At 38.1% G+C, this 26,125-nt stretch overlaps 4 protein-coding genes across 4 annotated transcripts; 3 read left to right on the top strand and 1 right to left on the bottom strand.

Annotated features, from left to right (window-relative positions):
• Window positions 1-269: 269 nt before the first annotated feature.
• ufd1l (ubiquitin recognition factor in ER associated degradation 1) lies at window positions 270-3,588 on the top strand. The gene is made up of 12 exons (XM_084389693.1): window positions 270-426; window positions 849-981; window positions 1,105-1,137; window positions 1,226-1,347; window positions 1,444-1,574; window positions 1,806-1,878; window positions 1,961-2,029; window positions 2,560-2,628; window positions 2,721-2,768; window positions 2,863-2,951; window positions 3,037-3,118; window positions 3,247-3,588. Exons 1-12 carry the CDS (start codon window positions 424-426, stop codon window positions 3,319-3,321), a joined length of 927 nt encoding a protein of 308 aa, XP_084245819.1. The 5' UTR covers window positions 270-423; the 3' UTR covers window positions 3,322-3,588.
• Window positions 3,589-3,723: 135 nt separating this feature from the next.
• Window positions 3,724-11,743, bottom strand: ciao1 (cytosolic iron-sulfur assembly component 1). Its single transcript, XM_084389692.1, has 7 exons — window positions 11,426-11,743; window positions 10,516-10,664; window positions 10,292-10,403; window positions 8,757-8,845; window positions 8,462-8,657; window positions 8,265-8,340; window positions 3,724-4,608 (listed from the first exon to the last, which is right to left on the bottom strand). Exons 1-7 carry the CDS (start codon window positions 11,562-11,564, stop codon window positions 4,374-4,376), a joined length of 996 nt encoding a protein of 331 aa, XP_084245818.1. The 5' UTR covers window positions 11,565-11,743; the 3' UTR covers window positions 3,724-4,373.
• Window positions 11,744-12,271: 528 nt separating this feature from the next.
• tmem127 (transmembrane protein 127) lies at window positions 12,272-16,643 on the top strand. Its single transcript, XM_084389448.1, has 4 exons — window positions 12,272-12,574; window positions 12,959-13,299; window positions 14,254-14,418; window positions 15,041-16,643. The coding sequence occupies exons 2-4, from the start codon at window positions 13,062-13,064 to the stop codon at window positions 15,349-15,351; spliced, it is 714 nt and encodes a 237-aa protein (XP_084245574.1). The 5' UTR covers window positions 12,272-12,574; window positions 12,959-13,061; the 3' UTR covers window positions 15,352-16,643.
• A 5,975-nt stretch (window positions 16,644-22,618) lies between these two features.
• On the top strand, window positions 22,619-26,080 carry gatd3l (glutamine amidotransferase class 1 domain containing 3, like). Its single transcript, XM_084389126.1, has 7 exons — window positions 22,619-22,935; window positions 23,021-23,073; window positions 23,791-23,904; window positions 24,084-24,215; window positions 24,727-24,819; window positions 25,155-25,320; window positions 25,495-26,080. Exons 1-7 carry the CDS (start codon window positions 22,816-22,818, stop codon window positions 25,627-25,629), a joined length of 813 nt encoding a protein of 270 aa, XP_084245252.1. The 5' UTR covers window positions 22,619-22,815; the 3' UTR covers window positions 25,630-26,080.
• The last annotated feature ends 45 nt before the right edge of the window (window positions 26,081-26,125 follow it).

The following is a 26,125-nucleotide window of genomic DNA, read 5'->3' as shown; positions in this document are numbered from 1 at the left end:
AATAACGACTTACAGTGACGGGCAGACACATTAGCCAATGGTGTGCGATAGCGAGCGGCTCTTCTGTCCAATCGGAAACATCGCCTGGCAGGTCAAAACATAGTACAGAAATACGGTGATACAAAAACAAAATTAACCTCTCTCTCTTTTTAAACACATTTGTACAATTTATTTATAAGTTATAATAGATTTTTATAATATGGATTTAACAAATGTTATGCATAAGGCGTGACCCAAGCTTGAAAGAGAGATGTGATTGGCTAAAGTTCGGTCTGACGGTTTGTTGTTTTGTTGCGTCACGTCCGACTACTCGAAACGCACTTCCCACTGAAAGGAGAGCTGCTGTGTTTCTGTTATTGAGTTGTCATCAGTATTATTCTCATCATCGCTGAGGTTCTGCTGTCAGGCAGATAAACAGCTAACATGGTCTGTACTCGATTTTAAGATACCTTTAAATTTGCCTTTTTAGCATTATGTCTTTTATTGTTCTAAACCGGCTAGCTAATGCTAAGCTAAAAGCAGTAGAAAGCTGCACTGTCACTGTGGCACAAATCATAAGATGCTTGTTTATTATTAAACTGACATTTAACATTCGTTCAGCAGAAGATTTTTCCAAAGAGATTTAACTTACATGAAATGAATACAGGAATACTATAACAAACAATTCTGACAAAGGAGACAATAAGTGCAGCAATAAAAGTTCCATTATTATTAAATGTTATTAAACTCTCTCTCTCTCTCTATATATATATACACACACATACATACATGTCTAAGTATATAAAACCATGCATTCTTCAAGGTTTTTGTATTCAATATAATATATTTCTGTCCTCTTCCTCCATCAGTTCTCCTTCAACATGTTTGAGCCCCATGTGGGCCGGGGTTTCCAGAACCGTTTCTCCGCTCAGTACCGGTGTTATTCTGTGTCCATGCTGCCAGGGCCCAACGACCGCTCAGATGTGGACAAAGGAGGAAAGAGTATGTCGTGGTCTATAATACTGGAAAGATGTTTCCACATGGCAAGAAAAGCTTTGTGGATCATGTAGTAGATCTTGGGTTGTATTTCACTGAACTAATGCAGATGTCATGTTGTATTTTCAGTTATTATGCCCCCGTCTGCTTTGGACCAGCTGAGTAAGTTACATGCAGTTTATTAAATATGAAAAACCGTCCAACTTTACTCTCTCCTGTGTATTGATTTCACATGTGGTTTGTGTTTCAGGCAGACTTAACATCACATATCCCATGCTGTTCAAACTCACCAACAAGAATTCAGACAGAATGACACACTGTGGCGTTCTGGAGTTTGTGGCGGATGAAGGCATCTGTTATCTCCCTCACTGGGTATAACATATACACAGATCGACTGTTACTGGATCTGATTTGCTTTAGACACGTTATCAAAATGTCCTTGTCGATCATGTTTTATTGTGTTTTCAGATGATGCAGAACTTATTGTTGGAGGAGGGCGGTTTGGTCCAGGTGGAAAGCGTCAATCTCATGGTGGCCACATACTCAAAATTCCAGCCGCAGAGTCCAGACTTCCTGGATATCACGAATCCTAAAGCTGTGTATGCTAACATAACACACCTTTTACACTAAAATATATTTGGTACTATACGGTTATCCGGACCACACGTGACCACAACCGCTCTTGGTTGGTCGTAACCCCAGTGACGGGTAGGTTTAGGGGCGGGGTTGGGGTAGGTCATCACATGTGGTCCGGATAACCGTATAGTACCATATATTTTTAACATTGTTATAATGATCTCAATGTGCAATATTTCTTTTCTTTTTTTCAGATTAGAGAATGCTTTGAGGAATTTCGCCTGTTTGACCACAGGCGATGTGATCGCTATCAATTACAATGAAAAGGTGATTGTCTGTGATTGACTCAGTATAATGATTAATGTGGGAAAAACCCTGATACACTAAGCCAGACATTTCTGTCTTCCAGGTCTATGAGTTACGTGTCATGGAGACCAAACCAGACAAGGCTGTGTCCATCATTGAGTGTGATATGAATGTAAGGATGCTTATTTTATTCAGTTTACATAATATATGAACTCACCTAACCCTACCGACCAAACGTTTGGTGTCAGAAACACTTTGTTTCTGAAAGAAAGAAAGAAATCAATCAATACAGGAAGGATGCATTAAATTTATCAAAAGTGACAGTATTTTTCATTTCCATTTCAAATGCTGTTCTTTTGAAATTTCTATCCATCAAATAATCCTGAAAAAAAATGGTTCACGATTTCCAAACATATGAACTGTTTTCAACTGATGATGAACAGAAATGTTTCTTGAGCTGCTAATTAGAATGATTTCTGAAGGATCATGTGACTGAAGACTGGAGTAATGAAGAGTCACAGGAATTTTGAAATGTATAGTTATTTTAAATTGTAATAATATTACACAAAATTGCTGTTTTAACTATTTTCGATCACATAAATGCAGCCTTGGTGAGCAGAAGAGACTTAACCATGATAAAGAATCTTTATATTTACACAATACCTCAGTGTATCTCTAATTACACGATGTTTCGTCCACCAGGTGGACTTTGATGCTCCTCTTGGTTACAAAGAACCAGAGAGACACATGCAGAATCCTGAGGAACCAGCAGTATGTTCTGTCCTTCACATTATAACTCAATATTTTGATTAAAATGCACATAAATATCATTCTTACTAATCCTGTTTGTCATTCTGCTGTAGGAAGAGGAAACGGATCCCAGTAACTATGACGTGGACTTTGGCTTCAGAGTAAGTCAAACTATGATTATCATTACTGCGGTTTCACATGTTATGAAATCATATGTTAAGAATTGGTGTCTTTACTTCCCGTTTCTCTCCACAGGCCTTTACAGGTTCTGGGAATCGTCTAGATGGGAAGAAGAAAGGCATTGAGCCCAGTCCAGCACCCCTCGATCCCAGTGACATCAAACGGTACCAGCCTCAGTCGGACCCAGACCACTTCACTCTCACTTCTAAACCGTACGTTTTAATATTTGCTGTTTTTTAATTCACACAGAGGAATTCCTAACTACGAGTTCAAAGTCGGAAAGATCACCTTCATCCGAAACGCCAGACAACAGCCACGCAGATTTGACATTGTGAGTGAAATTACAGGGCAAATAATATTTAGGGTTTAACGAAATCAACATTTGCCTGCATTAGATGAGGAGCACGTAGTGTTTTTGCAATCTCATCTTATTTTAATCATATATTTACTTGTCTCCAGGATGACATGGCCACTAACTTCATTGCGTTCTCTGGGGAAGGACAGTCCCTGCGCAAAAAAGGCAGAAAGCCCTGATTACACATCCACAATTGACCAGGACACATCAGAAAGTCCACTGCTGTTTGGTTATTTGTGCTGTTTCTGAACTACGATACACTCAACGTGTGCAGTTATTTAATGACATGCACCTGGATTTCCTCTGTACATTACAACTGTTGTTTTACAGAAGATTTGGCATACTGAATCCCCTCTTTTTCATGTATTAGTAAACACAAAACAGTGACCAAACACATTTATATGCACAATACTTCAAATAATTTAAATAAAGATTACCCCGCTATTCATCAGACTTGCTCTTTATTTACTCTAGGATGAGTTGTCGTCAAGCTTGTGCTGTTACTGACATTGTTTTACAAAACATGACGTTATCTGTTCTAATGACTAAAGATTGTCCACAGGAATGTACTGTGTTAGTACAACTTGACATGCTGTCAATTACCACAGAAATGAATTTCAACGCACTGTTGAATTGCAAGTATAGCCAAAAAGACAGTAAGTATTATGTTAACATCAATCCAGCGTGTTAAAATTGCTAAAAACAATTTTACAGCTCAAATAACATGCGTTTTTCTTCTTGTACGAAAGCATTAATATGCTTTTCTTAAATGGCACTTCTATTTTTTTAACCTTCTCAAACACCCCATGGACGTAATTAATTATGAGTGCATCACGATACGCTTTAACTTGTATTGAATGCAGATCATTACTTTTAACACAACCATTAAAGATGAATGCACTAAACAAACTTTGAAAGCATTTAATATCAATACAAATTGATGGTGTTATGACATGTTAAAAAGAAAAATGAGTATGTTTCAACTTCAGCAGTGCTTGATATAAGCCACAGGCAAAGCTAAAATATATCCACGTCGTTAAGAAATTCTGAAACGTTACAACTGACCCATCAGAACGAGGCCAGTTAAAAAGTGTATTGTCTTTCATTCCATTTGACCAGTGCTGTCAATACACACAGTACTCAGAATAAAAACAGCTATTGTTGTGACCCATGATGCCACTTGAGCATTTGAAACTCAGTGCTTTCGTCAGATCAAGCTTCATTCGGCAGCTCAGTTCTCAGAGTTGTACTTCCAGACGGCGAACTCTCCGTTGTCACTGCAGGTGGCCAGCAGTCCCGTCTGCTTCGGATGCCAGGCCACGCAGTTGACGTCCTGATTGTGGGCTTTGGGCACGTGGGCCGACAGGAAGAAGATGGGCTGCTCTGGGTCGGCAGTGGGGTCTTCTCTGAACACACGGACTCCATCATCGCCGCACGCGGTGGCCAAGGCACCGGTCAGACGACACCTTGACATTAGAAGGATTACAATAATACAAGCGTCACTTCTGAACTCACAAATGTCATGACCATTGCACTGTGTCAGGACTCGTGCATTATTTAATGGTGACAGGGTTTCTGCAGGTTGTATGAAGATAAAATTTAACCAACTAAAAGAAAATTTAAGAATAAACTGAGAGGGAACATATGCTCTTCATTTTTGTTATGCATCATATTCGATAAATCAGGTTTTAAATTGCTCATATATTGTGAAAATATGGAGCTCATACTCGAGGAGTAAAAAACGCCTCAATTTTATTCAGAGGCTCAAACTGAGCAAAAATATGCAATTTGGTGCAGATGCTGATATTTATATGGCCAAAAAGATGACATTCTGATGCTTGTAATGAATATTTATGACAGTACAGCAGATACTTACATAAAATGCATATAAATATCAGCTCTCACTCTATATCTGCCTATAATGTCTTAGTAAGATGATATTTAAATGCTTAGATATAGGATCAAAGCTCTGGATTTTTAAAACATATAATGCAATACAATAATGATTGAGATATGAACAAATAAACCTTCCTCAAAAAGCCTGATGATCATATTTGAGACACATTTGAACATGATTTTTTCTTTTTAAACTATGCATGGATAATCAAGTAAACCTCAGTTGCTTCAGTCTAGTACGTGTTCACCTTGAAATATTACTAATATAAAAGTTATTATTACATTTACTTTATAAAAAATCATTAAAGATGGTGGGTGTTTTTACAGTTAGGGTCAGAGTTAATAAGTCAATTACACTAAAAGGCCTTTTACTTGCTAAAAAAAGTATAAAATATCAATCAGACGACAGAAGGCATTGTGTGCAACAGGTTTTCAAATATAATAGAGTAGGCTTTATAGGGTTAAAATAAAAATTTCATCAGATGTCCAGGGGTCTCATTTATAAAACTGTGCGTAGGATCCGTACTAAAAGTGTACGTGCGCCTGAAAGCCAAAAATGTGTGAAAAGATACATCATAAGGCAATGTACTTGCTCTGCTGAAAAAAAACCCCTACAAAACCTAAAGCTAAAACCCTGGTTTAACAGGGTTATTTTAGAGGGGTTTGGGCCAATTATTTCAGACTGGGAGACCAGGGGTCTCATTTATAAAACTGTGCGTAGGATCCGTACTAAAAGTGTACGTGCGCCTGAAAGCCAAAAATGTCGTACGCCAAAAAATATTCAGACTTATAAAACCGTGCGTACGCCAGAACCTGCGCAGAATTCACTTTATAAATCCCAGTCAGCAGAAGATTGTGCGCACATGCGTCTCCACCCCGAAATAACCATATATGGAGCTTACAACGCCTAGTTTTACTATGCAGATCCTCATCTGCATATCATTTGCATATGATTATTCATCCACGTGATAACGTTTAACGGTACAAGACACATTACATTAATAAAAATCATGTAGTTGCCTATCCTTGCCTTGTTTTTGAATACATAAATCAAATAAATCATTTCAGAGAAAGTTTTTCTCAATCTTTTCCACTGGCCGAATTGTATTTTTAATTGATTTATATTTTTAATGGAAACAGATAGGCCTTGGGCATTATTTGCACGAAACTATTTTCTCAGACAATCTGGTATTATCATGATAAGCAATTATCTCTGTGGTTAAAACATTAAAACAGCACGCCACGGGAAAAGTGTTAAAAAACTAGGGATGCAACGGTACACGGTAAAATCCCGGACCGTTCGGTCAGCCCTGCACGGGACAATCTACCCTCGTGTACCGCGGGACTTCGGTTTTGCCACTGAGTTCGCGTTGATCCTTTTAGTTTTTGCTTTAGGCGCCGTTCACATATCGCGCCTAAAAACGCGTAGAAAACGCTAGGCGCGCCGCGTTCTCCTTTTTCCAAAGCGCTAGGGCGGTTGCGCTCCGGAGGCGTCTGTCGTTGCTAAAGCAACCATCAGCTGCGCTCTGGTTGGTTGTCACGTGACCTAAGGTGCGCTTGCGGCATTCTGAAAAGTTGAGAATTTTCTCCACTGCTGGGGACATCGTTAGTGCCAACCAGACAGTGTTGATAGACTCATCTTTTTGCACAAGAATCTCTCAATAGTGGATGAGTAAATAACATTGCACTTTGTATCCTGAATGCAGTATTTTTTTATTATATTATTTTGCTCTGCTTTTTTTTATTCAAAGCACAAGCTAATTTATGTTTGTTAAAGGTAAAAGTGCACTTTTTCTTTCACATTGATCACTTCATATGCCAGTTATCAAGGTTTGGAATTGGGATCCACTTGAATATTTTGAAGTGTGTTTGTTTACATTTTGTATTTCATATAAGTGATAGTTGAAGAGGTTGTATTACTTAGTGTTGTTCAGTACAGACTAGAGTGTTAATTTATTCCATACATTGATGTTCTTCCTACTGTGACATTCTGTTTATGCTCATAAGAAAAATAAAACATATTTTGGGATGAAATAGCAGTCTCTTTCTGCACAAAACATGTACCGAAACCGAACCGAGACCGTGGCCCAAAAACCGAGGTACGGACCGTACCGTGGGCTATCTGTACCGTTGCACCCCTATAAAAAACATCGCAAATCTTTCTATTGATGAATGTTGTACCTTCTCAGTAATGATTTCATGTTTAAGTGTTTAACTTCATTAATTTGAATGGCATGTTTAATCTAAATGTTTATATCATCTGTAAAAATTCTGTTTATAGTAATAGCCATCTGTATATTATATTCAGTACATATCTAGCTGTAAATTCTGTTCACAGTAATAGTTATCTGTATATTATATTCATAGGACAATCTATCTGTAAATTTTTGTTTATAATAGTATTCAACTCTATATTTATTCAGTACATATCCATGATCTGCACTTATGGAACCACTGTATATCCTGCACTTGCTGCTATTGCACTTCTGGTTAGACCTAAACTGCATTTCGTTGCCTTGTACCTGTACTTGCGTAATGACAATAAAGTTGAATCTAATCTAATCTAATCAGAAGTAAAACATAGTTTAAATCATTATTTTATTTATTTAAACTGTTATTTGCGTCAGTTTCACTAAACGGCCCAGCGCGCTCGCTGGCGCGGACATTTAAGAAGGGATGGATATTTGCTTCAAGTGACAGGCTTGGTGAGTGAAATTATATTTGTATTATCTTTCTGTATATGTTAAATTTTCTTTAGATTTTCTGTCTAAAAGTGACCAAAAAGACATTTAACTCCAGCTCACCGTCGGTGTCGCCAAACTGCTCCATCTCCAAAACGTTCGTACGCATGGGTCAGTTTGCGTGCAGGTGCGCAAATTTTCCCGTCAAGTTTGTTTTTATAAATCACAACTTATGCGTCGGAAGTGGCGTACGGCTCTTTCAGGGCCTGTTTTGTGCGTACGCAACGGTTATAAATGAGGCCCCAGTACATTTTAATTAATTTTACAAAAATTATCTCTGCTCCCAACCACTAAAATCCAGAAATAACACCATCGCTTTAAAAAAACTAAACACGAGAAAAAAATCCCTCATGCAACATGTAATGGCATAAATGTTTTGCTTCCATTTTTAATGCCTTTATTTGCATAAAGGGGTATTTAAGACTTTAAGATGTTTTTAAGACCAGCAGAAACCCTTTTGACCAAAATAACACCATGCATCTTACCATGCTACATCATATACTGTTCTCCCGTGGAATCCAGACAAGGTGCATATACACTTCCAGGACTCATCTGATGAACCTGCAACAAAATCACTATCAAACTCAACCCAGCAAAATCTAGACTACACAATTTTAAACCTGCTAAATATTCAAAATATCAATAGCGTGAAACTGTACAGGAGGAATCCTAACGCTCTCACCATCTCCAGCCGTCGACTCCTTCCAGATCTTCACGGTACGATCATCGCTACAAGACGCCAATCTTCGTCCCTCGGGGTCAAAGGTCAAACTCCAGACAGTGGATTCGTGTCCCTCTAGAGTGGCTCTGCATTCCCAGTCATCATCTTCCTCTTTATAAATGCACACTTTGTTGTCATAACTGGCGGATGCAAGAAGCTGCAAATAGAAACGAGTTTCACCCTTAAAAATGAGCTGGTCTTTATGCGTCTGAAAACATTACGAGAGCGACAGAAAACATGCACGTGAACGTCATACCTCCTGTGTCGGGTGCCAAGCGACATGCTTCACGTCCTGCGTGTGTGAATTCACAACACTTACACACTCGTACTCATCCTCCTCGTCCACTAGAAGGAAAATAAAGGGTTTAACACAAATCATTAGATGTTCCAAACCTGTATGAATTTCTTTCTTCTGCTGAACACAAAAGAAGATATTTTGAAGAATGTCAGTAAGCAAACAGTTGTTGGACCCCATTGACTTCAATAGTATTTTTTTCCCATACTATGGAGGTCAATGGGGCTCATCAACTGTCTGGTTACCCAGGTTTGGAAGAGCTTGAGAATGAGTAAATGATGACAGAATGTTCATTTTTGGGTGAACTATCCCTTTAAGGCAAGACAATACAAACAAAACCATTATTTTTTTCATGAACCAGACAATTTTGAGATTTTTAGCTATTTTGCATCCAGAACACGTTTTCTTTCAGACCAGTGGAAATACACAATACACATTTAAGGGTTTATTTGATTACACAATTTTTAATTTTTTTTCTCCTGCACTGAGCCAGAATTCTTCACTTCAGCCGCACTAACTGTACATACATCAAACTTTTTATCCATATTTATATATACACTGAAGGATTTACAGAAGGGCTTGTTCAACATTTTATTAGTGCTGTCAAATTAATTTATTGCGATTAATCACATCTAACATAAAAGTTTGTGTTTATATAATATATGTGTGTGTGTGTGTGTGTGTGTGTGTGTGTGTGTGTGTGTGTGTGTATGTATGTATGTATATGTATATATATATAAATAAAATTATATAATCAAACTTTTATGTTATGTTAGAAGCGATTAATCGATTTTATTCATAAAACATTGTGATTTTTTTTTTCTGTCTGTTGACAGTATTTATGGAGATGTTTTCCAAAATCCTGTCTGTAAAAAAACTTTAACTTTAATATGTCAACAAAATTAACCAATTTTCGACCTGGCTCAATCCAATGCTCAGATTTCTGTTCAGGAAATGTATGCAAATTAGTGCATTTTTAATTAGATGTGTCATTTGCATAATTAAACATAATAACTTGTCATAAAAAAGAGTTGTCATAATTTTCTGTGATTAATCAACTAGGTAAAGTATGGTGATAACTATTACTTAAATTTTGTACACTATTCACCTGTGGTTTCTTACCTTAAGCCCTGTGGAAAAACAGTCAAAATAAAATCAAAATTTACTATCGGTAACACTTTAGTTTAGGGTCCAATTATCACTATTAACTATTTGCTTATTAGCATGCATATTACTATGATATTGGCTGTTTATTAGTACTTATAAAGCACATATTAATGCCTTATTCTGTATGACCATATTCTACATCCCTTAATTCTATACCTTAACTATTAACTATCTTACTAACTAGTAAGCATAGACCTTGCTATCTTAATGCACATTCCTGGTCTAATTGTGAATGATTCATCAGTGCACATCATTCTAAAGGAAAAACAATGTTTGTATCTGTGCTATAGAAAGTCTTTTCACTGTTCAATCCCCGATTCCTGACGTACCTTCCCAGATCCAAACACTTTTGTCTCTGCTGCAGGTGGCCAGTAAGTTTCCGGATGGAGCCCAGGCCACACACTTCACCTCGTTCTCATGACCTTCTAACACTGTCAGGGACTGCAAACACACATGACAGACACACGTCAGGCTGACTGACAGGATATCCTGTTAGTGATGTCACTTCCTTCAATTTTTAAGGGGGTGAAATTATGCGTATTCAAAAACAAACCTCAAAACCATCATCCGTCTTCTTCCAGATGCATGTCGTGGCATCAAAGCTGGCCGATGCCAGATATTTCCCACAGGGCGACCAGGCCACCTTTCTGACCGTACGCTGGTGTCCATCAGACAGGACACACTTACATTCCCAACTGTCCCCTGAGAACACAAGACAAATAAAACAAATAAAATACAATAATATACAATATATTTTATTTACACTATCTGCGGTGTCATAAAGATCAGACACAAATATATATATATATATATATACAGATTTTGTTTTAATATTATTATATTTATAAAGTTCAATTCAATTCACATTTATTTGTATAGCACTTTTTACAATATACATATTGTTTCAAAGCAGCTTTACAGAAAATGCACGAGTTCACATTACAATTTAGAGTGATCTGTTATCAGAGGTAACTGTCATGTATTTCAGAAATGTACATATACAAAATCATAGTTAGCTAAAAAATTATTAATTTAAACAATGTAATAATTTAAGGCAGAAACAATGAGCTCATTGAAGTAATGAATACTTGTTAACAAATTAAAAGTCTTGTGTCTGATTCGGTTCGTGTGTGAGTGTCACTAATAATGATTGAATGAGTTCAGTTTGACATACTTGGATGAATGAATTAATTAATGAATGAGGCATTTATAACTGTTATAGCGCTTTCATATGTAACGTTACTACTCTAACGTTACATATGACTACTGTTAAGTTACTACTGTAACGTTACAGCCCAAGCGTTTTACAATCATATCAGGGGATCTCTCCTCAACCACCACTTGGATGATGCGACAGCAGGAACAGTTCAAGCTCACCACACACACACCTGCTATATACTTCAGCTCTCATATTTAACAACATGTTTTTATTCACGGTGTATAATGTGTTTTTGGAGTTTTACCTTCTTTACCCCATATTCTTATCGCGCGGTCCCCGCCGCATGACGCGAGGAGTGTGCCCGCGGGGTTCCACTCGACGTACCAGCAGCGCGCGTCCGGGTGCGCGCTCACCCTCTGCAACAGCTCCATCTCGCCCTTCATTTCCTTACAACTGTATGATATTTGTGATTATATGACATGTAAATCTTCCCCTGTCTCTCTCTCTCTCTCGTAAATGTCACAACTTCAAGACTTCTGTTTATCAGCGGCTCCCCACTTCCTGCTTTGTGCTTCAGTGTTTTTCGCTGTTGATACAAATGCACTGCGGTAGCGCCACCATCAGGAGTGTAGCGGAAGTTCTTGCTTATAAAGTAATTTCTATTATTTTATTTATTTATTTATTTTATTTTATTTTATATATGTTAAACGTTTTGTTTGCTGTGTGATATTGTATGTATGCAGCTATTAACTAAAAGAGTGTAATTATTTAAGCGGAAGTTAATTATTTAATAATTATTTTAGCGGAAATAAATATATATTTATGTGAACGAATGATTTTACAGAAAATGCTTATAGAGTAAATTCTATTATTTCATTTTTTTTAAATATATATATTTAACCTAACCCTGTATGATACTGTATTAGCTATTAACTAAAATAGTTTAATTATTTAATTGTGTTTAATAGTGCACTGTTAAGCAAGGGTGGAAGGATCTCTGTAAGAACATGTATTATGAGTGGATAATCTTATATGGCATCACATTTACACAATAGTTTCAATTCCTCAAGCTAAACGTCATGCATGTGCTCGAGCACTGACGTCTGCTGAAGGACGCGTCTTGATTGGCTTAAACGGCAACACACAGGAAACGGAAGTCCGAGGCAGGAGAATCTCCGTCTGATGGAGGAAGCGGACGGACTATTGTTTACGTTTTTCACTGGAAATCAAGAATAAAACACACGAAAATGTCTTCGATGTAGCGGCGATCAGCGGGATCATTCGAAGCTGAACATATTACAATTTGGTTTTAATAAGTTGTTTTATATTTTGGTGGGATTTGAGAAGGTTTTAAAGGGTTTTGTGTGTGTTGTAAAGGTGTAAGGCCAGTTCACGCCACAAATGATCAAATTTGATTAAAAACCGACAGAGGAGCTTCAGTCACAGCAAACTGGTAAATATAATCTTTAAATAAAAGTTTGTGATAAATATAGATAGGCTATTAATCTTTTGTTATATAACAGGAAGAGCTTTTTTTTTAAAACACATACTTTTTTATGCATTATTCTGTTATTAAGTGTCTTTTTATACTGACCAGTAATCATTAGTGTATATAGATAGATGTAGGTTAACAGTTATTAACAAGTCTATTTAAATATGCTGTATTATCAGTAATGCCTATCAATAACTATTAGATAACTGCTATTATTCTTACTTATTACATCATTAGTTATTTTTATGATTATTTCCTTAATTATTTCACTGATTAGTTGTAAGTATTTAGTCTTATCTTTTTCTCCAGAGTTAATATAAGATGATTTTTGTTTCTATTTTTCAGCTGTAGTGCCGGTGGAGGTCAAACCCCAGAGCTGTCCACTCTCACTCCGGTGTATTTGAGTTTTACTTTTTTGATCGAGGCTTTTCAGTAGGTTTTTAAGACCATGTACGCACCCCCGGGAACTGCTCTGCCTGGCAACCGAAGGAGGAGAGGTGGTACGGCTCTACCCAAACAGCCCGAGAGGAGTCTGGCGTCGGCGCTGCCCGGGGCGCTCTCCATCACGGCTCTCTGTACGGCCCTGGCAGAACCGGCCTGGCTCCGCGTCCATGGAGGAACCTGTCCCAGACAGGAGATCGGTGTCGCAGATGTCCTGGGATATATAGATGACAATCTCATTAAGGGTTGGTATCCCAAACTGTTTTTATATTTTAATATATTTTAAAATGTAATTTATTCCTGTTATGCAAAGCTGAATTTCATTTTTCAGCGTCACATGATCCTTCTGAAATCATTCTAATATGTTGATTTGCTTCTCAAGATACATTTCTTCTTCTTCTTATTATTATTATCAATGTTGAAAACAGTTGTGCTGCTTCATATTTTTTTGGAAACTGTGATACACTTTGTGTCCAATATTCTTTGATCAATATAAAGTTCAAAAGAACAGCATGTATTTCAAATAGAAATCTTTTGTAACATTATAAATGTCTTTACTGTCACTTTTGATCAATTGAATGCATCCTAATTCCTTTAACAAAAATTAAATACAAAATCTTGCCCCAAAAATGATTCACCTCTTGATAATAAATGTTGTGATGTTATTTCTATATTTCCAGGTGTATACATTTTTGCCCAAGACCTTGTATTGATTATTCTGGAAAATGGCCATGATGTGTCTTTCTAGTTCCTACATAGTTGTTTAAGAAATGAAAAGCTACACACTCCATCAATTAGGGTTAAAAGACCTGTTGCCAAACATCATGTAGAAACATCATAATCACTGCAATAATGATCCAGTCATTGACTCTTAAGCATTTGCCTATTTAAATCTGTTAATATTAGTTAGTAAAAATGCATTAATGTTAACAACTACGACTTTTGATCTATTAAAGTAAATTAACATTAAGTACAAAATGCTGTAGCAGTATTGAGCAATCTTAGTTCATGTTAACTAACATATTCAACTAATGTTAACAAATGAAATCTTATTGTAAAGTGTTACCAAAAAATCTTCTTGACTCCAAACTTTTGAATGGTGGTTTGCGTAGATTACATAATCAGAGTTGTTAAGTTCTGATATTGAGATATTGTACTTGCTCTGTTAATGATAAACTTCTGTCACGTCTCTCCCACAGATAACTGTATAAACTCTCAGTCCATCCTGCTCTTGCGGGTCATTGCTGCTTTCTGTTTTTTGGGCATTCTGTGCAGCCTGACAGCATTTCTGCTGGATGTCTTTGGACCCAAACACCCAGCCCTCAAGATCACACGCAGATACGCTTTCGCTCACATCCTCACAGGTATGACTTCACGAAGGATTTAGTTCTTAATATTAATACAGTTATTTGTTTTAGTCTGAAAGGGAGACTTCAGAGATTAGCATTAAGCTTTGTATCAGTAGAAACCCGCTAGTATTTTCGAGTGACCGTGCTTCCCTCCCTCATGTCTCCCTGAGACGAGAGATTTCTGTATTGTGTGTCTGGAAAAAACCCCTCTGATGACCCAAAAATCATAATTTAGCTCATCAGAGGCTCTTCTGTCCAGAGGCGAGAGACTCCAGCCAGTAGGAGGAGCTCGTCCCGCATGTGTTCAACCCGCCCATAGGGGGATCTCACGATAAAACACCGTCTTTTCAGTTTCGAGTCGACTAGTAGCCTAGTTGTATCATTTCTCCCGATACTGCCCTCTGTAACCGGTAGGCGTGGCTTGGGAGTGGCCTCGTAGGGCAGAGAAGCAAGTGCATTCTGGGAGTTGTTGTCTTTCATCCACATGAGCCAAAAATAAATTTTCTGGCTTTTCTCAGTCTAGAAGGCACCAACTTCTAAAATAATTCCACATTTCTACTACATAAATGACCCAATTTAAATACACATTCATCTTTCCAGCGGTGAAATATCCCTTTAATGAATCTGTGTGTTCCAGTGCTCCAGTGCGCGACAGTGATCGGCTTCTGCTACTGGGCCTCGGAACTGATTCTGTCCCTGCAGCAGCAGCACAAGAAGTACCACGGCTCGCTCATCTACGTCACTTTCGCCATCAGCTTCTACCTGGTGGCCGGTGCGGGCGGAGCCTCTATTTTAGCCACCGCAGCAAACCTGCTCCGTCATTACCCCACTGAGGAGGAGGAGCAAGCCCTGGAGCTCCTCTCCGAGATGGAGGAGAGCAGTGAAACATACCCAGTTGACTACGACATTACCAACCAATTCCAGCCTCCACCGGCCTACACACCCTGATCGCCATATTCCCGCGTGTTCGCTGCCCAACGCCACTCCTGTCTTCTTCACGTGCCACCTTTGGCCTTCAGACAAAGAAATGATGCTCAGATTTTAGGTGCCCCATCAAAAATGAATATATACTGTATATATATTCAGTATTCCAGATCATGCAGAATGCCCATATCCATGCACACATTTAAATGAGCAGACAGAGCTTGCGTGCATGGAAGAAATCAAAGAGAGTAATTATGGCATTGCTTGTAGAATTCCATTTGAATTCATCTTGCAGTAGTTTGCATGCATCTGGCAGTAAAAACCCACACAGATCTACTTTGAAACAAGTTTTTTTGGCACGCTTTTATTATTGATTGAAGACTTGAAGGATGCAAAAGCATCTCGGCATCATGCTTGTTGAAGATGCGTTTACTGGAGCCTAAACTGTGCAGAATTAGTCTGTATAATCATCCAAAGGTATCTTTTTTTCTGCCTCATCGCAGGTTTATCACATTTTCCATATTCTTCACAGGTTTATCATGTTTTCCAAATGTTGAGCTGCACTTTTGTTTTTCAAGTGGTCATTTATAGACACTTTCCTTTGTAAAAAAAAAAAACACAATTTAATAATAATTTTTTTAATCATGCTAGGTATCAATGTATCCTTTTATTTATTTGAATTTATCATTAGCCCACAGATGCTGCCATATCTGCACACTTCTGGATTCACCCCATCACATTTTTAAAAATAATTTCAATAGGCTTTTAATCAGTTATTGTAATGTTATTTTAACGCACATATAGCTTCAAACACCCAAGATAGATGGACAAATTATTTATTATTTATTATCTGGTTGACATAGACTCTCAAAGAAACTAGAAAGCAAATATTTTATGTACCTGTAATTTGGAGGCGTTCAGGTTTGCCAACATCACATCGTAAGTTTGTTCTGTATTAATTGGATTTTATTTTTGTTTTTTTAGTGCAATTGTGTTTGGTGTGTTTTGATAGTGTTATAGTGTGAGCGCGAGGATGTTCTGATGAAAGAGTCTTAACACATTTGATCAAGATTGTATCCCCAAATTACTTGTCTAGCTTTTGCTCTGGTCTGATTATTTTTGATAAAATCACTGCATGGAATTTGATACTGCACTTGTGTTGCATAAATGGACTGTACTTGTTCAGATTTCACTTTTTTATTTTTAGTAATCTGGTGGTTTTGTGTTTTAGATTATTTTACATTTCCCTTCTTGTGTTTCATTTAAAGAAATACGTTTACTTACATGGAGAATAAAGAGAAAAAAAATTGATTCGACACTGTGTGCGTGCATGTTTGTTTCCTCAATGCGTGTGCACGTCGAATTCAAAGCGCGCGGTTGCCATAGCAACGTTTGGTTCATCCGGGAAGCGATACCGCTGGCATTTCACCTGAAACGACATAAATGACCTCAATTTTAAGAAATACTCGTTTAAATGCTCTTAATTTAGTTATTTTTTTTAATAGAAAAGGTTGACGGATGATGGCTGATGCAATATCGCTTATGAGGTATGTTGTATGTTAATTAGGGCAGACACATATTACACATTTTAGGAAAAGGAAGCTGTAAATTAGCTTTATAAGTGAACTGACTTGTATAGCGTGCTTAATAGTGAGATAAATCGACTACGTAAATAAGTTCCAGCTTTAAAATGCCGGTGCCGTGTTTACGTAACGTTAGGTGGACTTAGTTCCATATAGTTTGTATGAACAAAGAGCATGAGCCAAAAAAATCCATGAATTATTATTATAATATTCTAGCAGCACCACGTCCACCAGTAATCTGCCACCCCTGCGAAACCTGCCCAGCTGGTCCAGGGTTCGAGATCTGGACCGGGTGAGATACCCCAGAGTTCTTTCTAGTGACTATATGGTCAGATCTCCACCTGTGGACATCAGGAGCCCCAAAGCACCAGCGGCTCAGCCCAGGACAGATGCTCACGACACGCGCATCGCCTCTCTGGAGAAAGATATTCTGTTCCTCCAACAACAGCATACAGACACACTGGAGAGACTGCATGCAGAAATGGAAGATCTGAAGCGTGCTAATAAAGGTATGTCATTGCATTCTGCTTCAGATTCTGCATAAATGGGGCAGAAAATGAAAATAGTGCTTGCACTTCAGACCATTTTTTTGGGGAGGCTGGTAATGGTGAGCTAGCTTTGAAAGCATGAGATCTCACCCTCCCTTCAGCAAAGCCACGCCTCCTTTAAAACCTCCATGAACGCGCACAGCAGAGTCTGCAAAGCATCACCAGAAACGGCACTAAACTACATCATGTCTACAAGCACATGACATTACAATAATAATGAACAAGAGCACTGACCCGTACCACCTGACTGCTGCACATTCATTTCGTCGTTGATTTTGTCGGACCGCATGCAATGATTGGACGAACATTTTTTGGTCCTGAGACTTCCGAAGAAGATATATGCACATATTTTAATATTTAGACCACTTCTATTATTGATTGCTATCAGGATGGGAAGAAAGTTACAACCTATATAACAAAAAGTGTTTATAAAAAATTGCCTACCCTACCTTTAAAATCATCAATGTGACTTTTTTTCCCCATAACAATTGAAATATTGAATTTTGATGAGGCCAATATACGTGCATAAATACTGATAAAGGCTGTAAGACAAACTTACTTCTGTTTTAACCACATGTAATGTCCTCAAACATGATGTTAGACAGAACAAACCATTATATTTAAAAGGGGAAATGTGAGTTGAAACAAAAGTGAGGGACAAAATAACATGAATATATTGACATGAAGTTTTAATATCAGTAAATGCAAAGTCTAAGTATAATTAGTTTTCTTACATTTTACATAACCAATTAAAATGTAATGAAGATGCAAATTGGCTGTCGTTCTGATTAAAAGCAAACATTTAAAGGGGTGGTTGATTATGATTTCACTTCTTTAACTTTAGTTAGTGTGTAATGTTGCTGTTTGAGCATAAACAACATCTGCAAAGTTACAACGCTCAAAGTTCAAAGCAAAGGGAGATATTTGCTTTTAAAGAAATCGCTTTTTAAGGACTTCAACAAACGGCTGGTAGAGACTACACCACATTCCTCCCGGGTTAGTGACATCACCAACCCTAGAATTTACATAAACCCCACCCCCTGAACACGATTTATAGATTATCATGACAGAATATGCTAATCAATGACTAGAAGATAACTACACATAAGCTACATAAATTCATCAACTAAACATTCAGAAATGTTTTCTACATGTTGTCACTTCTTCTTGACTCTCATCTCCATCTTTGTCTGACTCCAGTTTGAACAAAAAAGGCTAAAAGATTTAGAAATTTCCAGTGCATGTCTGTGTGAGTGCAAGCTGTTGTAGCTCCGCCCCCTGTGCCGGGAGCAGCAGCTCATTTGCATTTAAAGGGACAGACACAAAAACTGTGTGTTTTTGCTCACCCTCAAAAAGTGACAACTTTAACATGCTATATAAAAATATCTGTGGGGTATTTTGAGCTAAAACTTCACACACACACTCTGGGGACATCAGAGACTTATTTTACATCTTGTGAAAAGGGCATTATACCACCGCTTTAAAAGTATTTTAAGCTATGTATTAAGTTAAAATTTATTTTGCATTACATCCAAAAACATTGTTATAGTTCAGTGAAGTTCAGTTATGGGCCACAAACCGCTGACAGGTTGTTTGAGCTCTCGTACCATATTCAGACTTGCATATTAAGTTTCTCTTTTACAGAATTACAGTATCAGATGGTTATGGAACATGAACATTCTCCAAAAGGTATAATATGTTTTATCAAGCCTAATTTTTCATAACCATATTCATAATATATATACTCGCTTTGTGCATAGGAAAGATCTAATTTATGGTTTCACAGACAGGGCTTAGATTAAGCCAGGATTAGGCATTAGTTCAATTAGAGCATTTAAGTAGCTTTTATAAATGTGTCTTGGAAAAAAACATTACTGGTGTGCATCTTGAGACAAAACAATGGCATATTTTAAGATATATCAGTGCAAGTTGCTTTAATTTAAAACAGCTCAAACATGCATTTTTAATCTGGGACTAGACTTAAGCCTTGTCTGTGAAAGCAGGGGATTATTTCTTAACCTGTACTGTTGTTTACTGCGAACTGACAGCCGTGTGATCCACACAGAGTCCATGTGGTCCAACGGTCATTCCTCAAAACCCTGCAGTGACGGTTCAGCCGAGAAGAATTCCCAGTGTGGATTCATCAGGTACTTACTGTAGCATCTGTGATCATCTGACCTCACTTAAGCAAATAAATCTCACGTCCTCCTGCTGTGACCCGCTCCAGCTCAGAGGCGGGAAGAGGAGGTGCAGTCACATCACTTCTGCCTCTCAGGATCGCCCGCGGTCTGTCCCAGCATCCCCGAACCCCCACGCTGAAGGAGTGTGAGGGCATCATCCGGCAGCTCTATCACGCCAACACCTCGCAGTGTCAGGAGGTCAGGAGAATCATGTCTTCATCATGTCTGTTCTCATTCATGTGTTCATACCTGACGCTCATGTTCCCTCACTCAGCTGCTGAGGATCAAGACGCTCCTCGGAGACATCGCCTCCAAAAACAAATCATCCGCTGAAGTTTTCTCTCTCGCAAGAGCCTGCCTCTGTGACAACAGCAGGTGCACCATTATTCTGCTCACCAAAATACCCTGGTCATATTTCACCCCAAAATCTAGAGAAAGAAATAATAAAAAACGAGATTTGACAAAAAAAAAAATATATATATATATACATACACATATATATCAAGCACAATTGGAAGTATACATAATGCAGACTTTGATTTTAATAATAATGATTAAAAAACACTGAACAGGATTGTCATGAAAATAAATAATCCAATGGCATGAAATAAAGTTTAATATAGTTTAAATATATATTAAAAAAATGTCTTTTAAAATACGTTTTTGATTATGATTTAAAAAAAAAAAACATTTTCATTTACAAAATAACTATATTTAAAACTATATTTTGCCTAATTTTTCGCCTAACTAATTTTATAACTGTCATTTAACTTGTAAAGCACAATTGGAACTACACATAATGCATATTTTGACTAATAATCAATCCCAAATCATTGTTTCTGAACAGGATTGTCAAGAAAATAAAAATGCTTCTAAAACAGGCTTTTAGTTTATCCAATATTTTTTCTTTTGATTTTGGGTGAAATTTGACCTGGACGTGTTCTTGTAGGATTCACCTTGTTACTCTATTATTTAATTATATCATAATATACTTCTATTTACTAGGGCTGCACGATATTATTTTTTTGACAAGAAAACATCCCTACAGCTTCTGAAAGTGAACATCAGTGTTTTACTGTGGCATAAGAAGTGTTACTTTAACATCAGTGTAAACCACTGGGTTCAGGAAGGCCTACATTAGGGTTATTTAACAACAGAAACTGAATAATCAAATGTAAAAATCAAACACGGCTTAGTTTTCACTGTATGAATTGTGAGTGATTTTCTCTTTGTCTTTTATTCATGACCCCAGTTATTGCAAGCTGTTGCGATATATACATTTGCGATATTTCGATAATTTTTATATATTGTGCAGCCCTACTATTAAAGGTATAGTGGAGGATCTTTCCGAATTTTAGATAAGACCCGCCCTCTCCACTTTTTGAATAAGTTTGATTGATTCACCAGAATGATTGACAATTACGAGGACCAATAGTATAGGTGATCCACCCGGAAGTAAAAAATCCTCCGCTATACCTTTAACCTATTCAGTGCTAAAATCATTTGCACTTTATTTGCACATTTTGATTCTCTTTTAGGGGTGAAGTGTTCAAGCATTTACCAAAACTACCTCTCAAACCACAGCCAAAGAAACAGTAGGATTTACTTTTCTATTCACATCACCATCACGAAAATTTGAAACAATCTGAATCAGATTTTTTTTATTTGATTTCACCCCAGGCACCCGAGTCCAGCCAGTAAAGGAGAAACTGTGATTCTACCAGCCATCAAACGCAATCCAGGCGACGCCATGTCAGAGCGGCAGAGGAGAGCGCAAGACGTCCACAAAACACGTCTCAGAAGAACGGTGAACGCTTGACACTGCTGCTGATGATGATGATGAAGTGGAGCGTGACCTTTACAGTGAGGGTTACACCGCCCCACTTCTTTCATTGAGCCATCATGTCAGGCTTTTTAATGAAAATGCTGGAACATATACAGTATAGTGGTCTCTTTTTATGTCAGTCTCTCTAAAAGAAGTTGAAGGAAATATGTATTTTCCCTCACCACAGACATCTACACACGAGGAATGAGTGAGCGGCTGCTGATCATGTTTGATTCCCTAACGAACTACATAAGAATCTTTCCAGAGAAGCAGCCAAATGTCAGAGTTGAGATGAGAGCTAAGCTGCCTGACCTTCCATCCACAGGAAGGTCCACAAAGTCAGAGACAGACACAGACACAATGTGTAACAACTCTTTACCTTGATTTGATGCGTGACATTTCCTTGATAATAAGTCTCTTTAAATAAATGCACCAGCAACATTTTATGACGTGTTTTTGTACAGTTTCCTAAACCTGTGTGCTTGAGGAATCTGAGGTCAGAGTGTTTGTGCCTATTCCTGGACTTTTCACAGAGGCAAACTATACGTGAACTAGTGTAATCTGGATGTTGAGAAGGTTTAATAGTGTGTCCTATAGGATCTCTACAACTACCCATTGGATCGCTGCCCGGGATCCCAGCAGACACCACATAGTATTACTGTTTAAGAGCCTTATTAACTAATAGGTTTTAGAGGGCACTATCTCATTCAATTACAACTCAATTCAATATTGGGTTTGTTGTATGTTTTATGGGCACTTTCCTTCGACATAATGATTTTTATACTGTACAAACGGTCTATTCTATCCTCCAACCCTAAATCTACCCATGCATTTTTACATATTAAAGACATCACTTGGTGCGATTCATAAGCTGTTTTCCTCATGGGGACCAAGAAATGACCCCACAAGGTCAAAAAAATGAATCTTTGTGGGGACATTTTGGACAAGACTAGGCATCTTCAAAATTGATTATAATTAAATCAAGCAACTAAACACCTGTGTTGCTGTGAGTGAGGCGACAGGTCGGACGGGTCAGACAGACTGTTTAAGGAGGTAAATGCAGGTAAACGCCCGCAGCCCCAGCAAAGCATCAACAGGTGTTGACCAAATGACTTAAGGTAATAAGATAATTGAGGAAGGTATTATTAGATAAGCAATGAAGAAAGGAAAAGAGTTGTTCAGACAAAGTATCTTATCTTCTCAGAAACTTAGCTTACAGAGTGACGTCCCACATGCAACATATAAAACAGTATAAAAGAGCCGGGCCTGGCGTGCAGCAGGATCGGACGCACTGAGTTCAGTCTGCACAACTCTCTGTCGCTCGGTTGATCTCGAAACTCAGCAGTGTGATCATGTTGGCATCACGGGCAATCCTCGCCAAGCAGGCAGCGACGATGCTGGCGCGCCAACCCGCCTGCCTGGTGCATCATGGGGGAGACTGGGGGAACTGGGGCAACACCAACATCGCCGTGGTAAGAACACAAAATGCCACGAGCACAGCATTTGGTATTGAGTGTCTGTTTGGTTCTGAACATGTGACTGGATCTGCTGTTGAAGGTTTTCTCAGGCTGTGGTTGGTGGGATGGAACTGACGTCCATGAGGCCGCGTAGTAAGTATACAGCAAGTGTACACTTCAAAACATCACTTCCTTTAATCATTATTCTGGGCTTTTTGAACATAGAGGCCTACCTTAAAACAAGTTTCATTTACAGTCAATATCTCATTTGTTAACATTAACAATGAGCAATATATTTTTTACAGCATTTATTAAGCTTCGTTAGTGTTAGTTAAGTAACACTTATTAGGTCCCATTAGTTAATACATTAACTAACAACAATGAGCAATACATATGTTACTGTAGTCATACTAACAGATACAACTTTTGATTTTAATAATGTATTAGTAGCAAAAATTTGAAATGAACATTAAGATTATTAAAGGTTTCACAATTATTGTTCATTGTTAATAAATGGAACCCTATTGTAAAGTGTTATCAGTATATCTTTAGAGAATGTATTGATCTGTGTTAGGGTTATTATGTAAGGGATAACGTACAGTCACCTTGTCATTATCACAAAATAAACTCTGACAGGGTCATCAGGACTTTATTTAGAGATAATGACTGCACATTATCCTTCTTATTACAAGACTACTTACCAAATAAATATTGATTTGAAGCTGAAGGGGTTTATAGTGATGTGTGAAACTTACCTGGTAGCGTCTGAGCATGAAAAGTATTTGAACACAGAATCCTGCTTTCGACCAATCAGCATCCAGTATTCTAGAGAGTGGTGATGAATACACACTGCTGTATGTCTCTTTAAAGCACCATGTACCACTTGAGCCGCAATGGAGCCCGCTTTCAGATCTTTGCTCCAAACCAGCAGCAAATGCACGTCATGGACCACATGAAGATGCAGCCCTCTACAAGTGACAACAGGTAGACATCATTATCATGAAATATTATAATTACACAGCTTTTCAAATGACCATTTTATAACAAAAAAACCCCATCTTGTTAACCAATGGTTTTTGGATGTGTACCATGGTATCCTTTGAAGTAGCATTTAAACACGAACATAGTACCATGGCTGATAGCAAACTGTTCCCTCTCTGCAGGAACGTGATGATGGAGTCTGCTCGATTCAGCCACGGTCAGGGCACGATGCAGATGAACGACCTGTCCAAACTGGACGTCAGCAGCTTTGATGCCGTCATCTTCCCCGGAGGCCACGGAATAGTCAAGAACCTGTGAGAGAGACAGTCTTATAGTTGAGGGTCTACACTAAAGCAAATATAAATGATTTTGAACAGAAATTGAACGCATCCCAAAAGAAGTGCCTTGTCCTGACAGAAGAGACCATCCGAGTCCATCTGCACATACTTAAACTTTGATGACCCTCAGATTACATGTGGATTGGCTATTTCATTGTTTGTCACCCCAGATCTATCACTATTCCTGGAGCGAAAATCCTCTTATCATGTTTCACTGTTAGCAAACAAATGGCTAAGTCCAAGTGGAAATACAGGTGATTGATGAGACTAATCCACGTCTGAGCCCAATGCACTTCAGCACCTTTTTATACTCAACATTTGATATAATATGCTAAATTGAGAAAGTTCCTTCAAGGTTCCGAGACGTGTTTGCTTGATATGAGCTGGGAAAGACAAACAAGCAGTTTTTTTTTCTGAATTGTTATTGCTAAAAAGTTTCTAATACCTTTCTAATATGACGATTAAACATTTCTGCTGACTTTCACAGGTCCACCTTCAGCAAAGATGGTAAAGACTGCAAGCTGAATAATGATGTGGAAAGAGTTATGAAGGAGTTCCACCGCGCGCGCAAGCCCATTGGGTACCCGACTTTAAAATATTAAAACTGTGAATATCTGAATTGAATCCTTGTGTATAGTGCGTACCGAGGGCGAGGGGTGAAGGAGAACAATCTAGGATTCCACACCGTTTCTAGGTCACTAATCAAATTAGCGACTCTGATCACATAAACTTCTTTTGGTTAGACGGATCAGATGTCCTTGCTTCATCTACATTTTTCACTCAAATTGTTATGTTATGACAAATGTTCATTTACAAAAATGTAAAATAGTGGTCTCTGCTGTATATTTGAATATGATTCAGTTCAAATGTTTAAACATCTTTCACCTGAGCTGAATCCGGCTCTCTTTGGCTCAGTCTGTCCAGCATGGCTCCTCTCCTGGCGTGCCGGGTGCTGCCGAGTCTGGAAGTCACAATGGGTTACGAACGTGACGAGACCAGCCGCTGGGGCCGCTGGCCCAACACCAGCATGGTGCAGGCGGTCAAGAGCATGGGGGCCCGCCACAACACCCGCGAACCTTACATATCTTTTCACTGAGACAAAGTTTTCTAGAGATTTTGGCATTTGTAACATATTTTACCGAAAGCATTATTAGTGTAAAACTTTAAATGATGCAAGAACTCTCTAAATGCATGTCAACTTGATGTCATGACAATTAAAAAAAAACATAATTTTTCCCTTAACTGCCCATCTCACGAGGCCTATGTGGATGAGAAAAACAAGGTGATCAGCACTCCAACCTTCATGTGGGAGACCGACTACCACTACCATTACATCTTTGATGGCATCGGGAACATGGTCAAGCACGTCATGCGTATGACTGCCAAGTGATTCTCGTGGGATGCAAGACACCAGAAGGCTTTCACACTTAACTTTGGGTTGACCCGATCCGCTATTATGTGGACATACAGAGAGTAAATAAATACATAAATAAATAAATAAAAAAGCATGCAATGCAACTCCTGTGTTGTAATGTGTTTTGTATAGCCTATAGACCTTATGTAGGACCGCCACTTTTCAGCATTACGCATGTTGTGTTGTCTTCCGATTTCCACAATTCGCTAATTACTCTTCGACAGCGATGCCATAGAAATATACAGAGCTAGTTCAGACAGCTTGTTTATCTGGTGCATAAGGCCTATATAGCAATGTTGGTGTCAGACCCCTGTACATGTAGGCTAGCCATACCATATACTTTTTTTATTATTATTTCTGAAGTAGATGATTGTTCACAGAAACCTCTCACAAACATAACATTTCTCAGTGGAACATTTTATTTTACAAATCATACAAAAATGAGTGACAACATTTATAAAAAACAAATATA

Source organism: Rutilus rutilus (assembly GCF_951802725.1).
Source record: "Rutilus rutilus genome assembly, chromosome: 19".
NCBI classification, from domain to species: domain Eukaryota; kingdom Metazoa; phylum Chordata; class Actinopteri; order Cypriniformes; family Leuciscidae; genus Rutilus; species Rutilus rutilus.
This window is presented reverse-complemented; position numbering and strand designations above follow the sequence as displayed.